This window comes from Labrus bergylta, chromosome 20, assembly GCF_963930695.1.
Source record: "Labrus bergylta chromosome 20, fLabBer1.1, whole genome shotgun sequence".
NCBI lineage: Eukaryota > Metazoa > Chordata > Actinopteri > Labriformes > Labridae > Labrus > Labrus bergylta.
Window position 1 is genome coordinate 12,286,984 of NC_089214.1, and position 11,393 is coordinate 12,298,376.

Sequence of the window (11,393 nt, forward strand, 5' to 3'; positions counted from 1 at the left end):
CCGGTGAGGTAGAAAGGTCGGCGCTGTTGTCACAGGAGTCCACTTACACAAGACTGAGCCTTCAATCAGACCGGGAGATGTTTGTCAAAAAGGCCACTGCTCTGATTCTGCTCTGAATGTCCGCTTTGTGTTTTTATGTTTACACAGCCAACACCCTCACACACATACAGAAGCAGGAATGAAAACATGTACACACTGTACCTGGAAGCTGCTATTTCCACTTTACTCCTGGCAATGGCTGCAGCCCTCTGTGCCCCCTCCACAGCCCGATCCACCTTCTCTTTGGTTTTGGGGTTCTTAAGAGGAATCAACTGCTTCCTTATTCCACGAACCAGCACGTTATTTTTGTACTTCCCTTCTTCTTTGGTGCCATCTGGGAAAACCGTGCACCCATAACCGTGGCGCTTGTTGTTAAGCCATTCTCCCTCGTACTTCATCCCGTTGGATCTCTCTGAAACACCAAATCCATTGCGCTTGTCGTTCTTCCACTCGCCCATGTAGGTCTCGGTTGTGGTGGCATCCACATGGTCCTCCAGGGGAAAGTCCTCGTCCGGCAGCTCGCCATCACCGATGGATATGGTAGAGTTGGCGTCACTGGAGCTGATGCGGCTCATGGCAGCGTCACTTCGCGCGGAGCTGCGTTTGCTGGAGATCGAGGTCCGAGAGTCAGACTTACGCAATTGCCTAAGGCTTCCGAAGAGCGAGCCGCGGCGGAACAGGCCCTTCTTCTTGCCCGTGACGACCTCGCTGTCTGAGTGGAAGTTTAGGACGAAGCCACCACGGCTGCCTGTGGGCGTGTCCGCAGGGGAGGAGAGGTCCTGGAGCACCGTGCCGTTGCTCTGCTCAGAGCGCAGGGAGGCCAGAGAGGTACGCAGAGGAGAGCGGATAACAGTGGCCATGCCATAGGGAACACTCTGACGTACGCCGTAGCCATGTCGCATCCCACCCATCCACTGGCCCTGATAGGTACCTGAGGGACAAGCAGACATGGGTCAGTGACTTATTCAATTACAACTCCTGTAAACATCCGGCTATGCTAAACAGTGTCACAACTGTTTAAACTTAAAGCACATTAAAATAAAGTTGTGGAACTACTTAATTCAAATGAATAACTTTACCAGACTAAGAAAGCTCAAAGTAAAGAAATAGAAAAACAAAGATAGTTGTGTAGCAGATATATAGCTTTTTACCTCTTCTGTATGTAAATAATCTAAAGACTAAGACACTAAAAGTTAAATATATTTAAAAAAAATAAAAATATGTACATGACACTTGGTATAAGAAATATTTTTTAAAGATTTTCAACAAGTCAAATTTTCAAAATGTATGGCTCCTTTTCACTGTCATTTACTTTATGTAATATGGTAAGTGTATGGCAGGCTGAATCGTGATGAGTTTAAACTGTAACCTCGTGGGTCTACTGTTATAACATCATAGCTATTTTCATAGGCTTGTTTTGTATTAGACTTGCAGAAACAACAATATGTTCAAATGTCATGTTCAGAATAGTGTTACCCTGTTTCATCGAAAATAAAAAACCTCCAGAATTGGCAGGCATCATAAAGCACAATAAGGAATAGTTCCAAAATGATAATTAAAAAGCGCAATTGACACTGAAATTGCTTCTTGTGTGTGTGTGTGTGTTGTTGTTGTTGCTGTTGCTAATATGTACAGACTTGCTGGTCTCACTGGGCCCACTTCCAAAAAGGGACTGTCTTTTATCTAAATCTACTGAAACAGAGTACGAGCTTAGAAAATATCCGCAGTGGGGGAATTGAGAAAACCTTTCAAGGAGGACTGAAAAAAAAAGAAAGAAATAATTTAATGTTCTCCTCATGGAAGATTTCTTAAGGGAAGTTTTTTTTTTTTTTTTTTGCACCTGTGCCAAAACAAAGCCGATTATTTGAAGATATGCATGCCTGAATAGCTTCACCAGAGAAACGTTAACTTTCATAGCAGTAGTGAGCTTTTGCTTATTCATGTACTTTCAGGGAAATCGACAGGGTTCTCTTTTTCCTCTGCCTTGCGTTTTGTTTGACAGTTCATTTGTTGCTGGGTGCAGCGGTGCAGTAAAGTCTGTCTGCCAATGACATGCTGTCTCTCATTCCCCACAGATCTGGAACTGTGAGCATAACTAACTCAATCACAGATATTTGATTAAGGTACTGATACTGAGGATCACCTGGGATGAATGTGAATCACTCAGCTAGGAACCTATTTTCAGGCAGCCTCTAACTCCCCCACTGACAGTAGGCACATTCACCATTTGTCTCTGACGGCAGGGATTCGCTATGAGTCACATAATGAGAGGAATACTTCATTAATCCCATTTGGTGCTGCTGAGCCCAATGAGCATGAGCTGGCCTACTGTAGCTTCTTCAGAGCATCATATTACAATCCCAATCCTAATAATAAGAAAGGCTCGTTAATCCTGTACTCCAATCGCATGGAGCAACACAATGAAATAAGCCGTAATGGTCTGATTGTAGAACAGAAAATGATATACCAGCCCCCGGCAGGAATTTAGATGGATAAACAGTGTGAGATTAACAGGCTGGCTCTGTGCTGCGGTTCAAATTGGTGACCCTGCAGATCAAGTTATCAGGATGTTGCAGGGTCAGACGGCCAGATGTTCTGTAGATCCTCTAGGATCAGCTGATTTCCCAAGCCCGGCCCCTCTGGAACTGTCATATGTGAAGTATTTATCTTGCGCCATAAGGCCTCTGTTAGGGGAGATGATGCTCACAAATCACCGGGGATGTTTTATAACCACAGAGGACGGTTTGTAGTAAACCACCTGCATTGCTTGCAAGTGCTTGTGTTTGTGGGCCAACCAGGATGTTTACACCTTAATCAAAACGGTCTAGAGACAATCTGTGAACACAACACCGGTTACAGAGATCAAAGTTCCAAGAGAGGCTTGCACTGACATCTCAGTTCCAGAAAGTCCAAGAGTATGTCCTTCGTATAATTTACCGTGGCTGAATGCTTGATGAATGTTTATTGATTTGAAATACCTTGGAGATATCTATCTTAAGTTTTAAAGTTATAAATAAAGGAAAGTGTATCCCATGTGTAAAAACATTTTCACGAGTTCTCATTGCAGACTCACCTCTTCTGTTAACTTTCTAGAAAGGTTTTGACACTTGCCTTAAGGACAATGTTTTTACTAGAAATGTTGAGATTGAAGCAAAGATACACTTTGAAATAAGTGTGCGGTTGCAGTGTAGGTTACCTTTTTAAAGTGAATGAGGAGTAGGTGATTGTCTTGCTATAATTGGCATTACAGACTGAGTTGCTGTGATTTTCAAGCTCCTTGGAGTAGGGACATGCTGCCACTGAGTTAGCGGCAGGATGCCCTCTCCTCCTTCTGTCATATGAAGAGCAACTGGTTGTTGCCAAATGAGTTGGGCATTGGAATCAGAGAGGAGCCCATCTCTTTAACTGTGTGCAGCAAGTTAACATCACCAGAGTGATAAATCATATCTTTGAGGGGGGTTGGGGAAGTTAATGATGATGCTTGACCGCGGTGCGCAGTGCGCAATCTCAGCTTCCAGTCAGTTTATATCAGATGGAGATTCATGCACCGATGTATTTCCATTAGCCTCCCTCATTTGGACTTCGAGCATCCTCTCACTCTCTCTCTCACACACACACACACAGGCTACATAACACAACATCAAGCACCGCTGTTAAAGCGACACACACACAAATAAGACAGAGTTTCTTACCGCCATCTCCATAGGTTTCGATCCCATATCCATCCTGCAGCCCGTTGCTCCAGGTCCCGTCATATCTAGCAGGTGTGTTGTGACTCTGTCGGACTCCGTACCGACCCTTAAAACCGTGACTCCACTCCCCGCGGTACATCCATTTGCCTTTATTCTCCACGCCGAGCCCGTGTCGCTTCCCCTGGGACCAGTAGCCTTTGTAGGTATTCCCGCTGGGCCAGGTATACACCCCTACTATCTCAAAGCCGTGCGACCAGGACCCGGCGTACTCGCCCTGGCCCTTGGGTCCGGTGCAGATGCCGTGTCCGTGGGCTTTGCCATCCTCCCACCCCCCGCAGTAAGTGCCGCCGTCGTCGAAGTCAAACCTTCCGCCCGTCATTCAGATACAGACTGGGAATAGAGCAGATCGTGCGCTGCTGCAGACTCAGGCGTCTCCAGGACCGTGGTTAGGGGATCCAGGACCGTTGGTGAGATGAAAGGATGAGCCGACAAGAAGATGACTAGAGGGGCACAAAAATAGGGGGGTGAGGAAAGAGGTTGGTACTTCCAGACACTGACATGCAATACAAAAAAGGCATGCGTAATGGTAAGTGTGAAGGTATGAATGGTGGGCGTCATTTACCGGTGGCGCACGCCGGGTTCTCCGCTGTGTGTTGCTCGTCTCCCCCCTCTCACCCACTGATCACAGAGGGAGAGAGACAAGCGTCGAGTCCATGCTAAAGAAAGACACCGGACCAATCGCAACGTCACGCCACAGGGACCTCCCACTCTCATCTCTCTCTCTCTCTCTCTCATCTCTCGCTCTCTCATCTCTCTCTCTCTCTCTCTCCCACCACTTTGAGGAGCGTAAATGTTCAGTACCTCTAAATAAGACACCTCTATATCTTTCCAAACTCGTATACACGTCTGAAAACGCGCCTCACTTTACATGTCTGTTCATAAATTAAAAAAAACACTCTGACGCCAACAGAATTGATATCTAATGACTTACTTATCAAGACTGAGTAAATGGTTATTTGTTGTATTTTGCCTCCCATAGGCCTATTTAATAATCCGCCTACATAATAATCAAACGTCCTATATTCCGAGGGTGGATAGGCTATCACAAGATAGCTCTAACATAAAACATACTGACTGTGTTATCAGGTTATCACCAATAACCTACATGCGATTTGTAGGCTATGTAAAAGTGACATGAGTGCCTTTATTGTGTACGCTACACTGAATTCTTCCTTTCCCTCTAACAGTAAGCCTGTGTTAAGTTAAAAGGACAACAAACTGTCTAATGATTGCAAAGGCCAATGCCTCTTAAAACAAGACTGCGTTTTAGAAAATAGTTACTAATTTTCACCTCACATGACTTTTGGCTTTTAATAATTAATTCACTTCTTATCAGAGCGAACTGAAAAATAACTCATTGAAGGAAGAGATGACAGCGACCTCTGCTGTCTGAATGCATTGCGAGGCTATAATATGGTAATGTGTTGTATTTGTGTGAAATGTAGTTGTTTCTCTGTCATTTGTCTTACATTGTGAATATGTATAGCCTACTTTAAAACGTAGAGGTCTACTTACTTAAAAAAAAAACGCGTATTTTTTAATAACCGAGTTTATGGCGCATGGTTCCTAAAAAAGGAACATTTTGAATTATAGCCTAATGCCTATGGTTACAACAACTTGAATCAAGCAGGACTACGATTTGACGTATAAAAACTTCATTGGGTTTGTCTTATCTTACCGTAAGAAGGCTTATAAATCGCATAACACATTAGTTTCCCCATACAATATAAATGAAATGTGAACAACTTGTTGAAGAGGGAAGATGTTCAAGATGTTCTCCTCCGGGCCGATAGGGGGTGTATGTTGTTGACGATCCTTTCGTGTGCTGTCCTCACTTGTCCCCTAAAATACTAACAGATAAAATGGCGTCCGAAAGCAGCCCTGGTGACACCCAAGATGAGAAAGCAGCTCTTTTGGAGACGAGCTCAGAACAGGATGTGCAGCAGCAGCAATGCAGTACAGTTGCGAAGCAAAGCGTGTCCAAGTTAACGCTTTATCACTGGACGCAGTCTTTCAATTCTCAGAAGGTGGGTAGGTCTTCACGTTTCAGCACCACGAATCAACGGACAGCTCCCCACCAGAGCTTTGATTTACAGACTGTTAAAATGAGGTTGATCTCGCTTCATGAACCAATCGTTCCACAATCTGTCTTCATTGATGGGACGGTTATAAATCGCGTTATTGCTCTTAATCCCAGGAATACTGGTAGGCCTATTAGATTGATTTAAAATCGTTTCAGAGGTTTTTAGACATCTTGTGGTAACTTCTGTTTTTTGGGTTTTCTTTTTGGACAGATCTGTTCCACATTAAAGAAGCCCAATATCAGCACCGTTAATACTTATAAAACACACTCTATATTTTCATTTATGTCAGCTTTTTTTTTTTTTTTACTGTGTCCTGACAGATTCATTAAACTTTGTGTGTGTATGTATGTAGCCTAGGTATAGTGTGTCATTTCTCCAAACGTACTTCCTCCGAATATTTATTATGTTGCGAAGATGCAATGTTTGGATTGATCCAATTATTAATATATTTAATACAACGAGTAATATGTTTTCATATTAGTTTATTTGTAATAAAACACTCATTCAGCCAATCCTTATTAAACAAACTCCCCTCATTCTTAGTATTTGAAAGAGACTGCAAGCAGTAGGATACATTTAAACAATTTTACATATTTAATGTCAGACATCTTGTCAAACACTGGATGTTTTTTTTAATTCACTGTGTACATATTTGATTTCTCTGATGTGCGTCACTTTGGATAAAAACGTCTTCTAGGTGAATTGTAGAATTATTTTTTTGTCCATTGTGTTATCATTGAGATATATGTGTATTTGGTAGTTGTTCCTTCGTTCAGAAGTACATTAGGCCTACTTAAGCTGGCATGTTGTTGTTCTGAATACTTTTTTACATATATATTTTGGGTCTTTTTGTGCCTTTATTGTAGAGAAAGGACAGTGGACAGTGTTGGCAATTAGGGATGTAGAGAGTGGGAAATGACATTCAGAAAAGGAGCCACAGGTCGGTTTCAAACCTGGGCCGCCCCCTTGGAGGACAATTAGCCTGCGTACTGTACGTACAGCGCACGCACTAACCACTAGGCTACGGGCACCCTGTTGTTCTGATTACTGAACAAAGTTTGTTTTTGTCTTTTTTTTGTCTTCATAGCAAAGTTTCAAGAGAGTAAAACGAGTAGATATACTTATTTGATGTAGTCTACTGTTTGCAGTCTTTCTTCTAAACACTCAGAATGAAGATGATTTCAGTGAGCTTGATTGATTATGCCAGTTGTTTTTGATCAAGAGCCAAAAATGGATTCAAGTACTATTTAGCGTCATAGTTATGAGCTCATATACATCTTACCTTGAACACTCATTCAGTAGTTGTTGTTTGACAGGTGCGTCTGGCCATAGCAGAGAAAGGTTTGAAGTGTGAGGAATACGATGTGAGCCTACCTCTGAGTGAACACAACGAGCCCTGGTTCATGCATCTGAATCCCACGGGTGAGGTGCCGGTCCTAGTACACAATGACAACGTCATCTGTGACCCGACGCAGATCATGGACTACCTGGAGCAGAATTTCAACGAAGGTAGGATTAAATAGAGATAGTTCTGCAGCCCTTAACCCTCATTCGCTGCTCCAAGTAGAGGGCGGGACAAGTTCCAATCAGGCACCATTCAAAGGTGGAACTCTTTTAAAATACTGTTTCTCTTTTGACAATTTTCTTTTTTTGCACTATAAGTTTGACATCTTTACGTTTGACCGTTTTTATTTTGTGTTTGTTGATTTTTGTCATTCAGTCATTTCTTTTAATTTTCTATTATTTCTTGGTTTCCTTTCACTGATCCATGAAAACTGTTTTTCAAGGGTTTCATCCAGTTCCCTAAAAGAAGAGAGAATCTGGTAAGCATGGAGCTATTTCAGCGAATGAAAAAGCTTGTATTTGAATACCTTCTGTAATCTCTTATATATTCTCCCATGTACAAAACTGTTCTTTTTCTCTATTAGTTGGGATGGAAATTAATTTCTCCTCTGCCTTTTTTCATTTGGACAGAGCAACAAAGTGTTACTTTCTCATCACTGCATCTTTCTTGTCTTGACATGTTTGTCTGTGGCAGGCACTCCAAAGCTCATCCCTGAAGAGGGCAGTACCTACTATCACAGAGTGCAGCACTACAGAGAGCTGCTGGACTCGCTACAGATGGATGCCTACACCCATGGCTGCATCCTCCATCCTGAGATCACAGTGGACTCCCACATACCTGCATATGCAGCCACATGTATACGAAGTAAGACATGCTGAGATGATTTGCAGAGGTTTTATACAGCCTTGATTCTACATATTCTCCTTGTACATAATATGAGCCCTTGTTGCAAATAGATCCGATATCCCAGAGATCCTTGCAACGATAGTATCATGAAGACAGTAAATGTTCAGTTTGGGGTACACTTTACTGCTCTCAAGGCAAAATATTTAAATGTTCTATTAGCGTAGCACCTTTGATTTTTGTTTTGCATGCTTAATACTTATTGAATGCACAGCTGAATTATCAAAGATTTAAATGTTGCAGGAAAGGAAAAATGTTGAATAAGATGCAGTATAGAGACATACACTGACGTTAATATATATGGACTTTTCTATGTAAATTAAGTGTGTTAGTAATGAAAATCAAGGCATTGTTCATTCTCTGTGACATAATGTTGTGTTTTCGTTTGACAGCACAGATCGGTAACACGCAAACTGAGCTAAAGAAACTGGCAGAGCAGAACCCAGAGCTCAAGGATGCTTATGTGGCAAAGCAGAGACGCTTGAAGGTAAGTTTTTCCAAGTTGGTGTGTGCCAAATAAGCAAAACTGTCGTACTGTGATTTACTAAGAAGAGTCCAGATTCCCTACAAATCCAAAACATAACTAAGAAACTCCACATACCTGCTCTAGTTTAGGTAAAGACTGGAGTTATTGGAGTTGTTCTTGAAATTGGCTTTGTCTTGCTTCCCACAATAACTGCCCTGAGGTTAATTAATGTCTGTGTTCAAGAGTCTCCGGTCATTCTTACTTTAACTAAGGGACATATACTGCTAAAGCAAGACAGCAATATTGAACATCAGCTGACTAAAGATGTATAGTTCCCATGGCTTTCCAAAACTTCAGTTTCCTTCAAGCTCCTGGATAAAAGCTGTAATGTGAAATAGACAACTATTTATTTGATGAGCCAACCTCGGGCAGACACTTTAATAGTCCACAAAGCTAAATGTGACAATTGCTGAATCTGGTTCGGATGGAAAATAAACGAACAAACAAGTAAATTAGTGCTAAAGTTAACTAGCCAAGCAGCCTGCTATCAACTGCCATCTAAGCAGCGGACTCTGATGGAATTTATGGGATTTGTTGTTGCTAAGTTACCTTAAAGTTACACATTGAGATGTGATGAATGTATTATTTGTTTCAACGCTATAAATAGTAGATGGACAGGCAGCAAACAGATACCTTTAAAACTACCCTCCATACATTGATACTTATATAAGATATATAATCTTTATTTATAGAGCGCTTTTCAAAATCAAGTTACAAAGTGCTTTACAAGGAGAAAAAAAAAAAAAGCAAATGAAAAATCAGGCAGGTCATAGAATAATACAAGAGGCAAGAATAAGAGATAACAAACATTTTAAGACATTAATTTAATTTAAAAGAACTATGAATACAGATTTTAATACAAAGATATACATTATGTCTTACCCTAACTAGAGCTATAAAAAATGTTATTGTCAAAGAGACCAAAGAGTGCAGTCTTTGCTTTTTTTGTAGTATTATGGCAATTTTTAAATGTAAAAATAATCCGCCTTAAAAAGACAAATTTGGAGCATGTTGATGATTCACTTACTTCGTCTGAAAATGTTCAAATCCGTTTCTTTTGCACAACTCTCTGCTGTGTCTTAAAGAAGTAACTGTGTGCTATGCATTCATTCTTACATGAAAATGTTTCTGTAGTCCAAGTTATTTGACCATGACAACATGAAGTACCTGAAAAAGCTTCTGGATGAACTGGAGAGTGTGATGGACCAGGTGGAGACTGAGCTACAAAGGAGGGTGGAAGAAACACCAGGTACACAACCACAACAGCTCGTCATTTAGCCACTTCTTTACACACAATAAAAGATAGATTTTTATGGTTGGTGTGATTTTGCACTGGTGCAAGTGCTGTCTCTTGCAACAAAGTGAACTCTTGTAGCAGTAGAATTCATAATGTGCTTTTTTCTTTCTTACTCTTCGTCTTCTTTCCATTTGCAGAAGAAGGCAGTCAGTCCTGGCTCTGCGGTGAGTTCTTCAGCATGGCAGACGTCTCCCTGGCAGTCACCTTGCACCGCCTCAAGTTCCTCGGCCTCTCCCGCCGCTACTGGGGCAACGGTAACCGTGTGAACTTGGAGACGTACTACGAGCGCGTGGTGGAGCGTCCGGCCTTTAGGAGAGTACTCAGCCATGTCAACAACATCCTGATCTCTGCTGTCCTTCCTGTGGCGTTTCGCGTTGCCAGGAAGAATGCACCGGTCATTGTTGGCACCACTCTGTTGATAGGTATTCTCGGAGGGGCGACATACCTCGCTTTTCTGTACATGAAGAAGAGGCTGACGGTCTCCTTCTGAGGTTAAAAGAGTTAGAGGGGTCTTGGGACTGAATTTGGGATGAAGAAAAACATAGAAATGATATGAGAAATGTTGACTATATCATAATATAAATTATTAAAAGTTTTAAAACATGCAGGACTTATCAGTGCGCATGCCCCGACCTTGCAAGCAGCCCGTTACAGTTTTCTGTTCTTTCGTTTTCTCTACCCTTTATTTCCCCCTGGGATTTGAGAGTTTCAGATTGTGATTGAAACATTCAGCAGGGGAGAGTAATATGCCACTAAAACTAACATTTAAGTCTTGTTTTCTGTTGTAGAGGTTGCACAAAATGCACTTTTAGTCCTCCTTATTGTGCTACATGATTGAATTACACATCGAAGGATCGACTTAGAGGAGAACACACACGTTTTTGTCATTTGTCTGAAATCACAGACACCGTATTTTTTCTGTGTGTAACATTTATAGTTATTCTTCGGCTTCCGCACACAAGGTAGCACACATGACTACATTTGACGAGAAGTTAATTATTAAAAAGCCATGAAATAGAACATGAATGCATCATTGCTTGCTGCAAAATAGAAAACATATGCCAAAAAAAACTTGGACTCTGTGTTCCCAACTTAAAATAAAAGTGTACTGAAAGAAATGGAAATAAATGTTTGCCTGATCACCTTGATGAATGCTTAATAGTCTTTAATGTAAAAAAAAGAAAGAGAGGAAAAAAACATGTTTGGTCAGACATCCTTTTGCATTTTAAGTCACTTCATGAGTGCCTAAAATGTTAATATGTGATTTAGTCCTTTGTTGTTGTCCATATTTGCAAATAAGATTTTCAAAAAAGGGACACAAGATGCTGCAACCTGCTTTTTGAGATGAAGTCTGCCAACATTTAACAAAAGTGATCTGCAAAACCTTAAACATAATGAACCGGTAAGCTTGATCATTGATTTATCTGGAGCTCCTATTATACCTGCA

At 41.4% G+C, this 11,393-nt stretch overlaps 2 protein-coding genes across 3 annotated transcripts in view; one reads left to right on the forward strand and one right to left on the reverse strand.

The window, feature by feature from the left end:
- jph1a (junctophilin 1a) overlaps nucleotides 1-4,507 on the reverse strand; it is a 39,471-nt gene extending 34,964 nt beyond the window's left edge. The window contains exons 1-3 of one of the 2 annotated variants that reach the window (XM_065948652.1): nucleotides 4,354-4,507; nucleotides 3,732-4,231; nucleotides 202-970 (exon numbers count right to left, since the gene is read on the reverse strand). In XM_065948652.1, coding sequence (XP_065804724.1) covers nucleotides 202-970; nucleotides 3,732-4,110 — 1,148 coding nt within the window. In that variant the 5' untranslated portion in view covers nucleotides 4,111-4,231; nucleotides 4,354-4,507. The other variant, XM_020645370.2, reaches the window with a different exon arrangement.
- Nucleotides 4,145-11,094, forward strand: gdap1 (ganglioside induced differentiation associated protein 1). The gene is made up of 7 exons (XM_020645383.3): nucleotides 4,145-4,267; nucleotides 5,649-5,818; nucleotides 7,192-7,384; nucleotides 7,914-8,084; nucleotides 8,516-8,610; nucleotides 9,784-9,898; nucleotides 10,084-11,094. The coding sequence occupies exons 2-7, from the start codon at nucleotides 5,654-5,656 to the stop codon at nucleotides 10,434-10,436; spliced, it is 1,092 nt and encodes a 363-aa protein (XP_020501039.1). The 5' UTR covers nucleotides 4,145-4,267; nucleotides 5,649-5,653; the 3' UTR covers nucleotides 10,437-11,094.
- The last annotated feature ends 299 nt before the right edge of the window (nucleotides 11,095-11,393 follow it).

Coding starts and splice junctions, on each gene's coding strand:
- gdap1 (XM_020645383.3), top strand. CDS start 5,654: ATGGCGTCCGAAAGCAGCCCTGGTGACACCCAAGATGAGAAAGCAGCT. Junction 7,385..7,913: donor GGAGCAGAATTTCAACGAAG/GTAGGATTAAAT, acceptor TGTCTGTGGCAG/GCACTCCAAAGCTCATCCCT. Junction 9,899..10,083: donor GAGGGTGGAAGAAACACCAG/GTACACAACCAC, acceptor TTCCATTTGCAG/AAGAAGGCAGTCAGTCCTGG.